Raw genomic sequence first — 20,495 nt, forward strand, 5'->3', positions numbered from 1 at the left:
ATGTAACAAGTGAATTTCTCATTTGTGAGATCAATAAAGTTTTATTCTATTCTATTCTTGCTTAAACTGTAGCTGAACCACTAACCTATGAGCTGCAACACCCTGTCTAACGAGACTGTGTTGGTTAGAAGCATATATATTTCCTGTTCAGAGAGTCCAAATCTTGACTGTGGTATGGGGTTATTAGACAAGGAAGAGAGAGAATCTCTACAGTCATTGGGTTGTCAGCTGTATGCTGCAGAAACGCAAAGATGTCTGCCTCCACTAGCCTTGTCTTAGAGCCACCATAAGGTAGTGAAATGAAACCCTCACTAACTTTACTACTATGGAAGCATTATTATATTTCTAGTTTTTAAAGTTAGTATAAAAAACATTAAAAACAGATTAATAAAGAGAGCCACTTATTTGTCACCGTTGCATTTTGTACTCCTCGTGTTCTGTCTTCTTGTTCAAACCTCTTCAGTTTCAAAAGAAAATAATGACACTGATTATTTTGGACCTCTAATTGATTATCAAATAACCCCCCAAACGTTTCTAAGTTATTTGAAAAGACATGTAAACTTTTAATGGTCTTTGGGTAGGAAATGGACCCCGCCTCTCGCCCGTAGACAGCTGGAGATAGGCACCAGCACTCCCCACTCGGGATTAAGTGTGTGAAGAAAATGAAAGAATGAATGGGTAGGAAATGTTGTGAAATTACTCCAACAAATATTATCTATTAATAAGACTTTATTGAAAAATCCTAACAGCATGTTTCTTTTTTTCAGAGCTAAAAAGTCAAAAGGAGATCAGAACAAAAATAAAACTATTTGAGAAAGTGACAAAAATCTGATTGAATTAACTTATTTGTAATAATCTAGAGAATATTATGTGGTTCGGCCTCAATAACAGCAGAGGACTTTTATAGTATCCTTTATATTGATTGGTAATTAAATCAACTTGGAACAAAAGCGGAAACTAAATGAAGCTGTAAGGAAAGGTGGTCAAACAGGGTTTTGCAAAGTGATTTAATTCATGGACTGGAGCTTCAGCTGCAGCTGAGAGTAACTCTTTTAATTGGATCAGTTTTCTGCAGCCAGGGAGGCAGCTTGGTGCCAATTAAGAAATTGTTGAAAGACAGTGTATCTGTACAGATCATTTTTCTTTTTTTTCCCCCTGCACACAAATTTATATTTCAAGTGTAAATAAACATTTTTTTAAACAGCAGGTGTTCAGAGACTCATTTAAAAATCAAAACTGGTCTCTAAAATGCAATAAAAAGCATTATAAAACCTGAACACTAAGTTCTAATTGAATCAACAGCGAATATAAACACCATTATTAGAATCATCTAAAAACAGCAACTATGAGCACAGCTCTGTGTGGTGCATTGACCTACATTTACTAAGTTACACTTAATACCAAACTCAGCTGGGTAAAAAAAAAACATTTCTGTGGTTCTGGGAAACCACAAATGTCTTTAGATATCAAGTTTATACCTGAAGACCAGCAGGATAAGCACAGCAACAGCCAGAACCCCCAGAGAGACGCTGTAACCAATGGTGTATATCAGCTTCACAGTGGCAAAATATAACTCCTCCATCTAAAAGCAAAACAAGAAAAAAGGATTGTGAGAGAAGGTGTGAAAGGAGATTACATTAAAATATCAAAGCTGCAGGGGTTTTAAAACAAATAAGGAAAGAGTAATGTCTCAAAATAAGACAGAATTACTAGAAAAGTTGAGACCCAGCTGTACTTTAGAGATGCCAGCGAAACAAATGCAGGGAAGGTCCTATCAAAGCAGCTTTTAGAACATTTACAAGCCTTTTTACATCAAAACAAAAAGTGCGCTACCTCATGGCAGACTTAATGTCTTCCAAAAGCAACATCATTATTAAGTACCATTCCCTTCTTTTCTCTGAACTAAGATAATTTCAGCTATTTAGCACTAAGTGACCTATCATTCTGCTCTTCAAATATATTTTCATTCTTACAGTAGAAAAGGTTTTCTTTTCTGCTCCAGAAATCCTTCTTAACATTTGGTTAATATGCTTTTAATTTCAATTATTAAAGCTCCTGAATCACGGAGTCGTTTCTCAGTAATTTGCTTGTCTGGCATGGTGATTCTGCTGCAGGTTTACCCTTCAGCTTGTCCTTCTGCTTCTTTTGAGCTTCCTTCCCTATCTACACTGAATAAGTGAGTACAAATCATCCTGCTGCTTTTCCCAGCTGTTTCCAATATTCTCCCTGACCTGTGCGCTCTTAATCTTGAGGAGCCTCATTCCTACGTTTAACCTCCTAAGCGGTCATGCTTCAACAACCCTTACCTCAGGAATGTCAACATCCTCGTAGCAAGCGACTTGGTACGGGGGGAAAGGCTGTGACCAGCCTTGACTTGTGCAGTTCCTGCTCACCAACCCTGGAAATGAACATTAAGAGATTAAGGAGTCATCTGTATCAATGAGAGGATAGTATTTGTTTAGAATCACAATAAAATTTTATTAATTTCGATTCAACTCAGTATTATTTTTTAAAGCTTTCATCCATAACACCTCATCTCAAGGCACTTTACAGAGTCAATTCAATAAAGCCGTATAGACATATTGATTAAAATGTTCCCACAATGGCTGCATTAATAGTGAATTTAATGTGGGCAGAGCCCACTCAATCTTAGAGATCTTAGAGTTCTGTCCTCATGCCAAAGCCTCTGTTAAATGAGTTGATTGGCATCAATTTAGTTTAATTTAGGTAATACGAGGGGGCTGGTTGACATATTGACTTGCAAACCTTTGTTAATAACTTAAAAGTGACAGCAGGATAAATAAAAGCTTTTGCAATGAAAAACCAGCATTAATGTAGCACAAATGTTTGACATCAAATGTGTTTTATATGAAGACTTTGTGGGTGCCAACATCACTTAGGAAACTAAAGAACTAAAATCCAGAAAGAGTTGAATCTTAGGAGCAGGAAATAAAATGGTAAAAAAGGCATTTTTTACATGTAATTTAGTTGCTCATAAAAGGTGCAAATTGTACCCTAATTCCAAGATGCAAAAAAAAAGCAGATTAGTACACAATATATATAAATATATAATATTCAAATATTTATTTTCCTACATTCTGTTACCTTTTTCTTCAATCCTGTTGCTTAGTTTCGTAATTTTTGCTGAAATAGGTGCAATATTTTTGAGTTACTGTTAAGGATTATTCAGCCAAATTTCACCTTAGTTTTCACAAATATTGCATACTGAGGTAGATAGAATCCATTTCAGTATTATTTTAGTGAGTCTGGCCCTTAAGTTCAAATTAAGTAAAAGAAAAAAGTTAAAATCTACAGATAACCTACTTTTAACTATGATATAGTCAAGTTGAGATTGATATTTTAACTGAGTAGAGTTAGTGGAATGCAGTATTGCCACAAGTTCTGTGCCTGTTCCAAGAATGTTCTACACACATTTTCTGATTTAAAGCAAAGATGCTTGAACTACTAATACAGAATGACTTTGAGCTACTAAAGCTTCAATTTCTGCTAATTGCAATTCTAGGACTAGGTCAGGTGCATAACACACAAGCACATCTCACCTTTAAAATTGTAATAAATCAAAAAAAAGATTTTATATATATATATATATATATATATATATATATATATATATATATATATATATATATATATATATATATATATATATATATATATATATATATATATATATATATATTTTTTTTTTTTTTTTTTCTCCACTTCAAATTTTGCACTTATTTACTTTTATCTATAATATTTACATGCAGCCTGACTCTGGTTATTTTTTGGGCTGGCTATCAGAGATAGCAGATGTGCAGTTTTTATCATTCCTCCCTTCTGTTATCATAACTATTGATAGCTGTCTCTCTGTCTGTCTCTGCCAGATTGTCTTCCTGTTTGTATGCAACCAAGGAGTGTTTGGTTTGGTGTTGTTAGTAAAAGAGATAATAATTGCATAATTGCACCTTATATTTATTTAATGCTTGGAACTTCCATCTCAATGCATTTTTTGCACCATGTTTTTTTTCTCCCACACTGTTTACATTTGATCACTGCTGCACTTTAGGAAATGGAAATGTCATGAAAACAAAATTTCGTTTTGTATAAGCTCTGTGTATGCAAGATGACAATAAAAGTTGCCTTAGTCTAAGGTTTGTTCAAGTGCTTGTGTTCACCGCTTGTCTTCTGTGTTCCTGTGCGCACTTTGTCTTCACTGGATTCTCAACAGCCTCTAACTCTGGTCATGACCTGGACAGCCTCTGCCTGTCACCAGCTTGTTCAAGCCTTCTACTAGCATTTTCAGCCAGTCAAATCTGCATTATCAAAGTCTGTTACTAAACTGTTAATCTTTCATCTGTTTTCTCAAGCCTCCAATAAGCCTGTTAAATATTTTACCAGCATGTTCAGCCTACTCAAACCAGCCTTATCAGCCAATCTCCATCATGTTCTGCAATCTTCTTCCTTTTCAGCCTAATACCAGCCTGTTAGACTTGTCACCAACATTCAATAAACCTTTTAAACACAACACTGTGTCTGGTTAAATGACAGGTTCTCTGAAGCATCTTGTAACATAGTTAGGAACCCAATTTAACAGACCTAAGTTTCTTGTTCTGAAAGAGGTACTAATTCTTTTGAAAAGTTAACTTTTTCTTTGCTGTGATTTCTCGGCTAGAATTTGCTAGTTTCAGATTCACTGTAGTTCTCATAGTCATTCAATTTTCAGGATTTCCATTCCCTTGTTTTGTGCCTTGTTTTGTGCCCTCCCATCAACATTGTTCGTATTTGTAATTATAAAGCCTGCAATGCCCCTGTCAAGGACCCCTTGAGTTTGAGCTATAAGGCCTTTGCCTGAGCTGTGGTGCTTGGATCTTTCTGACTCTATATGACCATGACACACTCTTTCATTGTTGGAAGTCGGCTTTCCAATTGATTTTTGATAATATACCTTCTTCCCAGGAGGTGAATCAGGCATTCTTTATGTGTTTCTGAAAGCTCTGACACTTTCTTCTTTTACTATGAAAGACACATTTTATTAGGCCATCAATAATACTTCTGAGCATACCATCCAACACATTTAAAGACATTTATTTAAGTATGCTGCTTCTCAAGATCAGCACAAATGATTATATTTATTTCTAAGTGCTTTATAATAGTGAACAGAGAGACAGTTTTTATTTTATTCATGTAGCTCATACAGTTATTCATACAGTTTTTAACGGTATAGTAAAGTCCAGATGTCACATCCCTTTTCCTTGGACAATATGTTAAAGGCCATCAATCTAAAGAAGATAAAAAGCCAGATCATCATTTTGAAAATCCCATCTAGCAATCTCCTTACTTTTTTGACACATGTCTAATGGTTTAATGAAACTCAAAATCAAATGTTTGACCTTAAAGACCTTGGTTACATTTGGATAAAAATTGAGAAAACGTACATACAACAGAACATCATCCCCAACGTAACAACTGGGTCTCAATGAAAAACATGTAATTTCCCAAGCTGGTTCACAATGGAAAACCTGTGGTATTTATAGTTTAGATAACACATCTCATCTAATCTTTTTGAGGAGAAAATAAAAGGAATAAAGAAATAAAACCATAAAAAAACATTTAAAATATAATCTGCATTCCATGGACAAATATGAAAACACAGTGCAAACCTCTATCTAAAAATGTAATTAAGGTGTGTATGTCGATACTTTTTTCAACATGTTTTATCTTTCACATAAAGCCGAGGAATGGTTGACAATTTTGTTTTTCTTGCTGATATTTACATGGCCTGGTGGAAAGCTAATATAAGTTAATGTGTCTGTAGAAGCTAAAATGTTATATTTTAGGCTACTGGTTGCTTTCTCTCTTGGTAGGTTCTGGCCTAACATGTGTTCTATCAAGAATATGCAGATCTTCTTTGGAGTTATGCCTAAGTACATTTATTTTCTTTTGTCCATTGTCTTTCTATTTCCATTTAATACAAAATAAACCAACATAACATCTAACTAGGCTCAGTAGAAAACTTTTTCCTTTTTTCATGTAGCAACACTTGAAGAGAATGACACTTGACCTTAAATAAACCCATCCCCCTTCTAACATAATCAAAGAGCAAAAGGAAATGCACCCCCTGGTAGAGATAAATACAGAAAATAAGGTAAATGGCTCCTACAGTGTCAAATAACAAGTGGGATTGAGAGAATTATTAAAGACACACTTTTCCCTGTGGACCAATGTGTGTTACACATTTTCCATTAAGACTGGGTTGATTGTAAAGTAAAGGTGTGGCAGCATCATGCTGTGTGGGTGTTTTACTACTGGAGGAACTCAAGTGCTTCATTAAATACATGACATCAAGAGGAAAAAATGTGTAGCAATTTAGAAGAAACACATCACTTACTAAAAATGTGTGCACAAGTGGGTCTTCCAAACAATGACCCTGCATATACAGTACTGCTAAGTCATTTACAAAAAATACATATGAACAGCAAAGTTTTTAAGTAGTTGCAACACCCATTACAAATCCTTGATCTAAAATTCTTAGAATATACAGCAAGGAGGCTTACTCTGTTACATTCTGTCAGGAGGATAGGGTTAAAACTATGGCAACTGTTGTGAGATGCTTGTGGAAGGAAATCCAAATTGTTTGAACATACCTACACAGTTTATTTAGTAGAAAATATTTAGAAAATATACCTAAACATCTGAACAGCTGGAAAAGTGACGGAAACCTCCCATTGGACCAGCTGCAAGTGAAGGCAAAGCAACCTCATTCTGTCTTAAACATTTACATCAGAAATGACATAAATAAGGCATGTGCCTGAAGCAAAAAGTAATCAGAGAATCACCAGTTTTCTAAATAGCAACTCTTACTAAGTTTTCTTACTTTTACTTACCAAGTTCTCCACTAGATCTTTTGCTTCTTTATTGTGTTTTTTCACTTGTTATTAGATTTGAAAAGTAATTTGAGAGCAAACCATTGATACCTTGCAACCACCAATCACAAGGTGAGGAAGCCTTAGACACCCAAACAAGTAGATAAATAGGCAATTCCGTAGAAATTCAAAAAATATCCACTGGACTTGGTTTTCAGGATTTGAAATCTTGAATCTTGAAAACCAAGTCCAGTGGATATTTTTTGAATTTCTACGGAATGACTATGACCTGGATGACTGAGAACCTTCATCAGCATATAAATAGGTAATGATTTTAGTTTTTCTGTATGAAAAAGACAAATCACAATAACCTACCTGTTTTGTTGCTGGAAAATGAAAAGATTGCAGGACAATCTCTCTGCAAAGTTTCCCCAGTGGCAGCTTGAGGCCAGCAGAAGATTTCATCCCATAATGGCCGACAACCTTTCAGAAGGGGATTTCAGGGAAGAAAGTTACTCATATGCACGGTGTGGGCATTTTATCCATGCAGCATTATCTAAACCATCTTTAGACCATTAAAAAGAAGAACCCTGACATTCCATGTAATTTTAAATGTATACCCAAAGTTTTATTCTATACATGCAGTGATAGATCACTGAGCTTATTTTTCTGTTGATGTTTTTCCCATACTATAAATCATCTGCCCAGAGAGCTCATGGTTCTCTGTGAAGGAGTTCTTCCATTTCAATGTGACCAGCGACCACCTGCTGTATACTTCATATCACACACAGCAACTTTTCAATTCATGAGCTGCTAAAGCCTTCTTGTTTAGAAAAGTGAAAATACACCTTTGGTGCCTCTATTTTCCTCCTCGGTATTGAACTGTTGGCAGAGGTGCTTCTCCTTCTCCAGCTGAAGGAAGAATTCACACTCATGGTGCAGAAGAGAGACAGCCTGGAAAAGGGGTAGGAAGCGAAAACATATGCATATACATAATTAAAAATATTATTAGGACATCATATGAAGCCTTATATATTATATATACATATTTGTACGAATGAATATTCAACATCAATGCGGACTAATTCGATTAATAAGATAAAACCATTAGCAAAATGCAATCCTGAAAGGCTCTGGTGAGCAACATAATATGTACCGACACATATATTCCTACTATCGCAAACATCTCCATCAGTAAGATTGTTAAAAAAGCTGCTTGTTAACAGTTAAACATCTTACTAACAATGACCAGCCACTTCAATGTCCTTATCATGGCATTCAATGACTTTAGCATAAATGTAGACAGTGAAAGAACTGCTGTGGTGTTATTATCAGACCTTAGTGACACTGTCGACCACTCCGTTTTATTTGAACATCTGGAAAACTGAGTCAGCCTTTCAGGTGTAGCTCTTGACCGGTTACTTGAAGGACAGGGACTTTTTGTGTCAGTAAGAATCTTTACATTAGAGACCACAAAAATCCCATTTGGTGTTCCTCAAGGGTCATTCTTAGGGCCCCTCCTATTCAATATCTACATCTTTCTCCTAACTCAGATCCTAATAAACAGTAACATAAGCAACAATAAGTATGCAGATGATGCACAGCTGTGCATTACATTGTCACCAGGTGATCATGAATCAATTTAAGTGCTTGGAGAATGCATAGAAGAAAACAATGTGGAATAATTTTGAACCAAAGAAAGAGTGTTAAAAAATTAGCTCACTATTAAGTTAATAGAGCCAAACACAACTTAAATCAGGCTTGAAATCTGGATATAATGATGGACTCTGCACCTTTAGAGGAACATTAGGACAAAATCCGCCTTCTATCACTTAACGAAAATCTGCAGGATTAAATTACTAACATCTCAGCAAGACCTTGAAAAACAAATTTATATGTTCATCTTTAGTAGAATTTCGAATTTGCAGTATATTTACTGTATATTGACTTCAAAACCTTATAAGTTAAACAGACAGCTACAGTTGAATCTCATACAACCTCATAGCATAGATTTTAAAATACTTCCGCTCATCAATAAATCACTAACTGGCTTAGGTCTAAAATACATTACAGGCTTGCTGTCTTGTTAAATAAACTAACAAAATAATGAACTTTTTTGCTGACTAAAACAACAATAAAGACTAGAACATCCAAAAAAAAAAACTAACTGAAACTGTAATACATGTTTACAAAACTAATTAAAACCAACTGAATTTTAAGATTTTATGTGCTTAGTCTTAACAATTATAGAGTTTTATTTAGTTTTATTTTAGTATTGCCCTCAGTATGAGAAACACATTGTACAGTACACTATAACTAAACTAATTTAAACTAAACTGAAACTAAGCAGTTTCAAAAAATACAACTAAATACCGAAAAACAATTTGAAACCAAAATTGATTATCTGATTTAAAAATCAGAAGTCATAAGCTAAGTACAAAATAAAAAACCCAGACCTCTTAGGTCTTCTGACTTTAATCTACTCTACATATACAGAACCAAACATGGAGAAGAAGCATTTAGTTCTTATGGTCAATTAATCTTGAATAGACTAAATAAAACCTGAAAACCTAAATTTCTTAAAATCGAGAATGAAAAAGTTTATTGACTTTGCTATCTAAAGATAGTGACCATTGACTTTGCTATCTAAAGATACAGTAACTACTTTTTCAGGCCAATCACTCCTTCCATTTTTCTATAAATTATCTTATCTTTTTAATACATTCATCTAATTTAAATTTTATGTTTATATCCTCTAAATATTTGTATAATCTTTATGCCACCGCAGTGCAATTTTTTTTTTTTTCATACGCAGTACAGCACTTTTAATTGTGCAACTGAAATATGCTGTATAAATAACCTTGCCATGCCTTACTAAAAAAGAGCTCATGTTTTTTCACATTAGACAGACGTAATGTGAACATCTTTAATAAGCAGTTTTGCCCTGGTTAAACCTCAAACGTTTAGATTCTCACTGTTGATGGTGAGACTGAAAACTATGGGTAGAGCTTTGGTTATCAAAGAGAAGAGTAAAAGGTTATAAGGTTATCTGGGCAGTGATTTCAACAGCTTTCAGTTTTCTTTTAGACTGTCTAGATAACAGTGTACATCAGAGGACAATCAAAACAACTGCAGCAGGTAATTGCCGTTCCACCAATTTGACCCTAAAGTGGTCCGTAACATGCTGAAAGAAAGTTTTCCAAACACTGAAATGTCATTACAGGACCTCTAGCATAACGTTCCACTGTGGATACAGATGTCTATAAATTTACATGCAGAAAGACACTGCGCAAATGTAACTTTTGAGGGATGCTATGCGGTCAGCAGTAACCGCATATGTAAGTTCCCTTACAAAAAGATGATTGTATCCAATCTCTCTTGGTATCTTTTGATTGAATTGACTCTTTAAATTGCCTTTATACGATGTGCTGTGAAATGTCAACATATAATTAAACAGAATTGATTAAAAAGTAGATTGCTACAAGATTAGAGTTGACACCTCTAGGCCACCGTAATTTTAAGGCATGGTGACCTAAGATTTCCTTTATCTAGAAAACACATTTCTGATTATATATTTAGATTAAATGAATGAAAAAAATTGTAAGTTCTGTTGTTTGACGCAATTAAATCAATGTATTTCATAAAGACAAAGAAACAACTCAGGGCATCAATATACATTTCTCAACATTTTATTAATAAAAAATAAATATTTATGTTTTTATTTTTTTATTTTTTTCACTCAACAAAAGCAGGTGGCAATACTTAAGTTATTAAAGCGATCAACAAGCCTTCCATGTGGAAAAAGAAGAGTGTTTCCTCCCTGAAAGGGCAGTGACTCATTTTGCTCTCCCTCTGAAACATTACCCTTTTGGTAATACTCACCTATTTCCGTCAGTGACATTAAGCACAATAATTTTTCACTGTAGAGCACAGCAGGGGGGTGCTATGATTCATTAAACCAGTTTGTCCCAAAGGACACACATGATTATCTTAGCTTTAAACAACACAGTTTAAAGTCTATTTGATGCTGCTCACAGGTCCTTCAGATTGTTTGCTTTTCTAAATGGTAAATGAGAAACAACTGGTCTTTCAATTAGCAAATTAGATGGTATAAAAAGAATCTAGAGTAGTGGGATCACTGTACAACATTTTTCTGCATCATTTTTTTGAATAAAAATACAAAAGTTTTAATGTGAATTTATTACAGATATTTTTAGAGCGATGAGCCTGCTAATATGGACATTTAGAAATCTCAGGTTATAACAGACAGCTGGATAGGCAGATGGGCGGACAGAACTTTTAAAAGGCCTAGAAATACATATATTTTTTCCACAATCTATTTTGTGTTCACTTCTAGGAACCTTGATAAACGATTTTAGGAAAAGATCCAGATCACCAAGTCATATATCCTATTTACTGTTAAGGGTGCATGCATTTTATTATAAATTATGATAAAGCTTTAAACATTACTTTACAGTTTACTCACACACAGATAAATCTGTAACACTTTCATTGCATGAAAGAAACTACATAGTATGATGGTATGCCAACTTAGGTATTTTGGGCATGAAAATGAAAATGTTTCAGGTAACAAGATATAACACTTGGTGGTGCTGAAGTTATAAATATAAATGTACCTTAATGGTCAGCCTGCTGTCTCCTCTTATTAGAATGGACTGTACATAAAAAATGAATCCAAGGTGTAAAGACAGCGGCACAAACCATCTGGCTCCTGCTCCAAAATATCTTTGACTTAAATAAAAAATGCATCATCTTGCTTCTGAAATATTGAGTTAATGAAAGTGGGAAAAAAAAGTCCAAAGTTTTAATAGAAGGTATATTCAGTGTTTGCTTTTTTCTCAGTCTATAAATGGATAGATTGTAATAAAGTGTTAGTAAGAACAAGCTCAGTAAGTATATGAATGATAAAATATAATTTCATTATTAATAAAAAAAAAAAACTATCATAACCAACCAGACTCTAATATATCAATCCCATTACTTATAAAACAATTGTGGGTTCATTAAGTGGTTGCATTAACTGGGTAGGAGTTGCTAAGGAGTTTTTCCTGTATGGATGCTTTGAGTCTCATGATCTCAAATGAATATGTCCAGATAAGTCTCTTGATTAGGTCACTCTAAAGTTCTGTTGCATAAGCTAAATAAGATTGAACTTAAGGTCACCAACTAATAGATGGGCATCCTCCTTTGGCATTTAATTATCGAGAGCAAAATTCATGATTAACACAAGTTGTGCTACCAGGACCCTAAGGCAGCAAAGTAGCCCCATAACAAAGTACCAAAAAAAAATCTTTTACTACATGATCATTTTTTCTGAAATGGTGCATTAAATTTATGTTAGATGCAATGAGACACAAACCTTTGTTTAGTTAGTCCATAAAATATTTTAACGAAGGTCTGTGGGATCGCCAATATGTTCTCTGGCATCATCTTCGAAAATTGTACTTTTTTTGGTCTAGAGCAGGTTTATTTGCATCTCTCATCTCTCCTGTGGATAGCATTTTAGCAAAGTATCCCTTATTGTTGATTTATGATTAATCTAATTTGGCTTTCTGGAGTCCCACAGCATTAGAAATGTCTTTATTAGTCATTCTAGACCAACAGATGTGGCTGACTTTGTCACCTGTAGCTCAATACCAGGCCATTCATCCTTTTTTAATCTTCCTTATCTTCTCAGAAGGATATGTTTGAACTACATTGATTTTATTTTAACTGAAATGAAGGTGGTATATAGATTGGCTTAATCAGATCTCAGTAACCATTTATCTTCACGTGCTTGTCAAAAACAAAAACCTGCTAGTTCCAATATGGCAAAGCTGGAAACATTACAAAGCTCAAAATTCTGAATCAAATTAAGCAAGTGTTTGCACACAATCAACTGATGTTACTTCAGTTTCACAGGCTCACATGCAAGACATCAAACATGAGTATCGGTACTGAATGATAGAAAAAAAAAGTAGCAACAGATAAGGAGAAGATATGGTTAACTTTTTTGATGACCATATCAGGAGCAATGTTCCTTCTTTCTCCTTGGTGTTAAAATCCTTCTTTGACCTTTAACAATGCTTAGGGTCTTTTTTGTCCCCAGATTTAGTATCTGAAGCCTTGGTGCCTAGTTTGATCGGCTAAATATTACATTAGCATTACAGACAGCAGTTGAAAACTGATTCTATAGCAGCTGTTTTTTGTTTTTGAAGATATTGCTCTGTAGAGCCGACCATAAAATAAAGTCTAATAAATGAATGTGTCCGGGATTTGTGGAGTCTGCAGAGATATTAGTGAACATTGGCCAGTACTCAGTGATTGGTATTGAAGAGCTTTTATTACATTAGATGCATAAAAGTCAATGAGAGAAAGATCATTACAAATTTGTTAATGTATTTCCTTCTGTTTTGTGTTTTAGGTTCCTTTGAAACATGCAAAACTAAGTAATAACATCATTAGATGTTAGCGCCATCTAACAACGAGTGGAGCAGGCCTGGAGACGCTGTACAACAATAGATAACAAGAGAAATATTTTTTTTTTTGTATTATTTATGCTGCCAGTGAACTTAAGTGGTCTCTCTCTAAAGGTCAGAACAGACAGCTGGATCTCCTTTTGTTCAATATGACAGGATACTGCGACACTGGGACGCCTGATAAATAGACTCCATATAATCCTTTTCTCTTCCTCTTAAGTTTGGTGATTTTTTTTTTATATCCCCAATTTAAACATGTTTCAACATGTTTATGTGGTTTTCAGATAATATGGGAACCTAAATCCATTTGCAAGGTTTGTTGTTTCGCCATCTTTTTAAATGGAAATAGAAACAGATGTATGTAAATATAATTCAAAACCCCAATGTTAGCATTTGGTATACAGCAATTGGGAATAAATGATAGAGATTTAAGCAAAATCCTCTATGGTATGGCTGTTCCGTTTGTGTGAACAAAAGGCTCAGAGTAATACAATTAACATAGGCAGCATGTAAATAAGAGAAACATAACCTCTTCATCATCATCATCATGTCCATCCATTTCCTAAGTTGCTTTACACTGGGACTATGTTGCATTTTGTTGTTTCCATGCTGTGTAAATTTGAGGCTATGGTTTCAGTTGTTCCTTTGGTTTGAAATAGATTTGCATCCAATTAATTTCAGCAGGAAATCAGACAGAGCACCAATAGAGCTATCTCTGTGTTACTCTGACATCTTTTTTTTTTTTTAGGTCATTTTTATCTTAGTTTGAAAAGCCTGGAGAGAAAAAAAAAGGATGCATCTGTGTGACATGTTTCTAACAAACACTTAATGAAGCAATGCTTCTGAGGCTGAATTGCTGCTCAAAGGCTTTCTCTGCAGGATTGTCACCATCTCTCTTTATTCTGTCCCATAGGACGAGCTGATGGGAGCTATCGATGTTTTGATAAAAAGATCAAATAATGTCTTTGTTAGAAGCAATAATATCTGACCCTGCACAAAGCCACCAGAAGACATTTAATTGGCTTTTAACTGCATCATATGTTGAGTATATCCATTGCTTTTGAACTGAAGGAGGTTTGACATTGTAAAAGAAATTTAGGAATTTGAATTCATTACAGAAATGCTGTAACAGTGGTGACGAGAAAATAAACATGATCGTGAGTTAAAAATTAACATGATTATGAAAAAAAAAATCAGAATTTCCTGATCTTTTCAATACTGACATGCAAAATTCAAACAAAAGAACAACAAAACAAAACAAAAAAAAATTGATAAGTGATGAGATTTTAATCTTATCCTCTGCTCTAAAATTGGTTTTAGGTCAAGGATTCTCATCCTGCTCCTCAGGGCTCACTGTCTTTTATATATCAGATGTGTTTCTACTCAAGCATACCTATCCAAATAATTGTAAAACCTATGCGGACGGCATAAAGTGTCATGATATTGGCGCTGATGACTGGCTCTATTGCTCATTCATTCACCTGCCTAGCTCCGCCCAGTTTCTCATTACCACTCTTCTGTTTCACCTACTCCAGTCTGTATTTAACCTCCCTTCTTCCATCTGTGCCAGATTATTTGAGCCCTTGATGAGAGTCTTGTAGCGGATATTATTGTTTCTGATTGCCTGATCTTAACCCTTTCTACCTTTTGTCACAGTCTTGGTTCTGTTATGATTTCTTTTGAGTATTCAGTTTTACTTTGCTGCATGTTTTTTAGTTGTATTGGTTTATTCTTATTTTGTTGTGTTTTCTGGTTATATTTCAGTTTTCAGTTTTTTATTTGTTGCCCTGTGCTGCCCTCTTGTGTTCTCCTTTTTACAAAGCTCCTTTCCAGTCTGCTCTGTTCACACCTGCACCCAATCTGCTCATTAGTTCAGTCTCCCATAACTCCTTCTGTTGTTCCTCAGTGCTGGTTCCTCATCAAACTTCCTCCAACTCCGTCTCACTGTGTTTTCCTTGTCGAGATTGTATCCCCCTGATGTCTCCATGGTTTTGGTTTGTTTGACTTTTTTCATGTTAGATTTTTGGATATATGGATTCCTGCCTCAACTGTCTGTTTACCTTTTATTAAATCCACAAGAAACCCACCTCTGCCTCCCTGCCTCTGCATTTGGGTCCTCAAACCACAACCAAATCCTGACACTTTTGGACTTCTGAGCCTGCCTGCCTCTGTTCTGATCTGTTTGTGTGACCTTTTCTACTCTCACCTCTCTTGGAGCCTATTTTCACAGTTTTACACTGTATTGTAACAGCATAACGTAATGTGATGTATGACATATGCAGACACAATGTCCTGCTTAGCCAGGAGATTACACTATGTAATATAACCGTTGTAGTACATCATGTGATGAAGGGTAAATACGCAAGATTTAAGGGGTTCTAACTTTATGGAGTGATATAGTTATAATAAAAGCATAATCAAATGCCTAGTATTGTTGACAAGTATTGTTGATGCCTAGTATTGTTTTTTTTAAGTTAAAGTCTTATCATTTTAGTCTTTGGCAGACTCTACCAGGTTTTCCTCCAGTTTTGTATTGTGTTTGCCTCCATCCATCTCCCCATCAACTCTGACAAGCTTTCCTGAGCACCAAAGGAAAAGCCTGCCCATTTCCCAATGCTGCCACCACCATGTTTCACAGCTAAGAAGTTGTTTCCACAGTTAGGATAACTGTTAGTTATAACTTTTTTCTCGCCACTCTTAGATGAATTCTAAATATGACAGGCTACCTCTGCTTCTATTTACAAGTTCCAGAATGAAGGGGTCAAATAAAACTACATCCTTTACTTTCCATATTTTTGCAAAATATTTTTACTATTACGAAAAGCTAATAGTAAAATAAAAAACGTATTAAATTGGTATGTTCATATGTCACAAAATGTCTCTCACAAGTCTTTACCAACATCTGTTCAATACCTTTTCATAAGTAACCAACACTTTTAAGAAAGCTTGTTGAAACTGCACACACTCCTGCTGGCAGAAATGCTGTGCTCATTTCCTCAAATTGGGAACAAATATGCAACGATCTCCTCACAAGCAGAGCGTCCTCCTTTTCCACTGATGAATGGAAATGTTGGAAACCCTGCCAATGCTCTCCTCCTAATGCAACACTAACAATATAATGAGAGGTGTGGTTGTCCAAATTACCCAGCTGTTTCTGCTATTCCAGTTCAAAGGCAAGCAAAGGATAGCTAACGTTTATTCTGCTTCCTGCACAGACAACGGAAAGCAATTTAGAGACATGTGGTAGATTGTAGACCACACATTTTCTGCTGAATGGTGTGTTTGCTTATATAGCTCACTGCTTCATTTTTACAAATGTAGCGTCAGGGACTTTGACATCTATATTTCTGCTAGAATTGGATTATAGTGACATTTACAATCTCACTTCAGCTCAGATTCCCTAGCTGTTGGATTGTTTCTCAATCTCCAGGCGGATTTGTCAGACGGTGATGGCTCTAATACTCATCACTGTGAGCTGCATCCTAAGGCAAAAATTAGCTGTTGTTCTGTCAGATCAGCATACCCATAGTCAATACACGTTTATCCCTTTAGTTTATCCCCTTTATCCCTTTAGTTTTGTATGAAAGATACACTTTAAACTACCTCAACGGGCATGTATCCCTTTAGTCATGTACAAAAAAAAATTATTTAATGACTTATTTTTAGTTGTTTCTTGAAATACAATCTGACCTTAAATTGTTTTGTTATGTTTATATGCTACTAGGTCTCATAAAATATGCGTGGAACTGTTTATGAAAATTTAAATAAATTTTTCGTTTATCAAATATAATCTGATCTGTTTTATAACCCAGTAAATAAAAATCTGCTTTTTAGATGGTATCTGTGTAAATTCCTGACCGTTCCATTCATCAATTTAAATAAAAAAACTCCCTAGCTAATCAACAAAAATCTCAAAAGACATAAGAAACTAACCTCTTGTTGCAGTAACATAATTACACCAATAGTTTTAAAAAAATGTCATCTTTAAACTGAATACATTTTCAGAATTAGCTGTTATCAAAAGCAAGCCTTAAGGCATTTTTACTATTTGTGGTTTTTTTTTCTTTGTTAATAAGAGTACCGAGAAATCTACTAAATGAGTTTATGTTTGCAAAAATAATTAGAAATGTGACTCCTTTCCTCACCTATTCTACTCCTGTAAATGGCAAAGATACTGTAAGAAAACAGATCATCCAAGTAAAGCTGTTGTCTGTTGACTCAGTTAATCGCTATAATAAATAAAGACCTGCCTCAGCATGTCTGTATCTACAGTTAGAGCAATATCTACAATGTGTAAAACAACTAGAGGTGTTGCTCTAAAACAGACACAAATTTATGTTGCTGCTATTCGCAGTAAAAAGGATTGCAAAAAGAAATTCCAGCAAGGGATTAATAAAGAAAAGTAATAAAATAATAACAGTAAATGAGAAATTTATATAAAAACCCCACAAAATGCACAGTTAAAAACTTCATTAACATGTCTGTTGGAGATTGTGTATAATGTTTGCATTATACAGCTTTCAATACATTTTTACCAAAGAAGCCCATAGGGTACAGATGGCATGCCCAGAGCGTTTGGGTCCCTCTAAAACTTTTTAACAGTGGTTTTCTCAAGAAACGAGTTAATTTTCTCATTATGTAAAGATAATGAAAGCCATTTTCTCATGATAACAAAATGATAATTTTCTTATTAGAAAGCTTTTTTCTCATGATATAACGAGATGAGTGGTGTGTGTTAAAACTGATTACATCCACAACAGCGGAAGAGGATTTATAAATCATGGCAGCCTATGTGTAATCTTGTAAATAATCCCCTGTTTAACTATATATCTAAAATAACATTCTTCCTATCAAAAAATAGATTCTGTTGAGGATGAACTCTAATTTCAGATTTCAATAATATGGTTACTGCTAGTCATAATTACTATTTCAGATATCAAAAATGAATATAATATTCTAGAAATCCAGAAATAAAATTCTTGACAACTAAAATAAATTTCGCCAGTAAAAATATAATTAACAACTATTGATATATGAATAGTTCAATTTAAATTTCAGATATCTAAATTTTAATGATGCCTATCCAAAATGCAGTTTTAGATACTTAAAAACAATTTTCTTTTCGAAAATTAAAAAAAGAAATGAGGCTCAATTTTAACATAAAATAGGCAGGCTGACTAGTCACATTTCTATCATAGATAGCAATAAAGCTCTACCTAGTCACAAATACAATCCTCCTAGTCAGAAGTGTATTTTAGATATCCCTAATTACATTTCTACCAGTAGAAATTAAACTTTAAGTACCTTGGAATCAAATTTGTATAAGTATGAACTACATCTCAGATACATACAAATCTTTACTTATTTTAACAGGCTTCTTTTGAAATATATTTACTTGACCATATATGTATTTCAGTTATCTTTAAAAGTATTAATTTATATATGAAATGCAATTCTCACTAGTAAAAATGATGTCACTTTTGCTCATTCATGTGTATTTACATATTAATAAAAATTAGGACCTGTAACAATTGTATTACGGAGATCTGAAATTCATTTTTAGACATCCAGAATGTTGGAAAAGCTGTTTCAATCTAACTTGGGATATGCAGATTTTCCCAAACAATTTAATCTGAAACTCTAATCCTATATTCAGAAAATCACAAGTATTTTCCCAGTTGTTTTTTATACATTCTTTTATACACACATATTTCTGTTTCTATCTCACTATATATACTGTTTGTATCTTTTATTTGAGCTTGGTTTGTGCTGTAGGTGCCACTTCCTGCACTCTCATGGTGGTAAATATGCGCAATCAAAATGCAATCCAAACTACCTGCAAGAAAGAAAAAAGACAAATGGTTCCTCTACAGTTCAGATTAGAGTTGTTTTCATGTGAGGAAACTCTGTGATGACATCTTGTGCAACAATAGATCAGTGGAAATGAGACCCATGCTGAATATTGGGGGGGTTAAGGAATAAAGTCAGGCGAGGCTGGATCGCTGCAAAGCTCTCAGGGCACACGTTGTTCTCCTCCATTTAAGGGGAGTGATGTGATGAAGGTAGACACTTTGTTGCACTTGAAGGACAGAAACAGAGTTTGGAGGAAGGAGAAATGGGGTGGGTTCTGTGTACGGTAAATCTGTATGATATGAACATTGAAACTAAATATGAGGCCAAAGACCCTTTCACTCTGCCGGATCTGCAGTAAAAAATATATATCCCCAGTGAGGTGAAACCCATTATCCACTATAACAACCCAAAAAGCTCTAGGCTCGCTTTCCAGACGCTACCTTCTATTTTCAACAGCGAATCAGGTGCACTATTACGCTCCTGCACACACAAATATAAAAAAATATGTTCTTTCAATCAGAAAGAGAGGACAAACAAGGTCATTCACTGAAGTTCAGATTATGTGCACACAGGAATATCAGGACATTTGTTGAGAATAAGTTGTTTTGCTCTGCTGGCAGGAGTTAGATGAGCTGGAAACAGCATCTTTGAGGAGAACTCCCCAAAATCTTTATTCTGTAACCTACTCTAGAACTAAAAGTTATTTCGTAACATCCTTTCAGTCTAAGAGAATATCAAAAGAAGGGTCATTTTTTTAATCTGTGGTTATATAGTCTCCTCATGGAGTGTGCCAGCTTAAGCTCATATGAAGACAGATGTCATAAAGTTTTTCTTCCCTCCCGCAGCTAAAACCGATAATCCCCTCCACTGTTTTGTCCTTTGTTGTTTTTTTCTCTCAGGTACTGGCCAAAGGGCAACGCTTTTAATCATATCCAAACAACTGGGATATTAGAGAGTGTGCTGGTTTTGCTTTTGTTTATTTCTGCTTCTTTGGCAATAAGTGTTTCAGATCACTGCAATCCTCTGAGCGGTAAAAGAGAATGAAGAGGTGCCTGGTGATGAGCGTGTGCCCTGCTCTCATTATCTCTGTGCCAAGCAGATCATCACTTCAACCAGTTTGTTTGTTTCTCACATTTCTATTCAGCCAAGAAATTAGTAAGGTGCTGCTATAATAATACAAAGCTTTTGTGGGGGCATATGGATGTGATATGACAAACTGTGTGTTTGAAACGTGTGCAAGTTTGTTTCCTGCAGAGCTTCTTCTACAGCTAAATAGACGAAGCAAGCTGGTTGGAAT

The 20,495-nt window shown here is 34.8% G+C and overlaps 1 protein-coding gene across 2 annotated transcripts in view; it reads right to left on the reverse strand.

The window, feature by feature from the left end:
* Positions 1–20,495, reverse strand: part of ghrhrl (growth hormone releasing hormone receptor, like) — a 38,908-nt gene that overhangs the window by 15,980 nt on the left and 2,433 nt on the right. For both annotated transcript variants that reach the window (XR_005279444.1, XM_038270797.1), the window contains exons 2-5: positions 7,715–7,820; positions 7,242–7,349; positions 2,307–2,398; positions 1,479–1,582 (exon numbers count right to left, since the gene is read on the reverse strand). Coding sequence is in view for 1 of the 2 variants with exons in the window: in XM_038270797.1 (XP_038126725.1) it covers positions 1,479–1,582; positions 2,307–2,398; positions 7,242–7,349; positions 7,715–7,820 (410 nt within the window). In the remaining variant the exon portion in view is untranslated. The remainder of the gene's footprint in view (positions 1–1,478; positions 1,583–2,306; positions 2,399–7,241; positions 7,350–7,714; positions 7,821–20,495) is intronic.

Source organism: Cyprinodon tularosa, unplaced genomic scaffold (assembly GCF_016077235.1).
Source record: "Cyprinodon tularosa strain WSP-4 unplaced genomic scaffold, ASM1607723v1 ctg779, whole genome shotgun sequence".
Taxonomy (NCBI): Eukaryota; Metazoa; Chordata; class Actinopteri; order Cyprinodontiformes; family Cyprinodontidae; genus Cyprinodon; species Cyprinodon tularosa.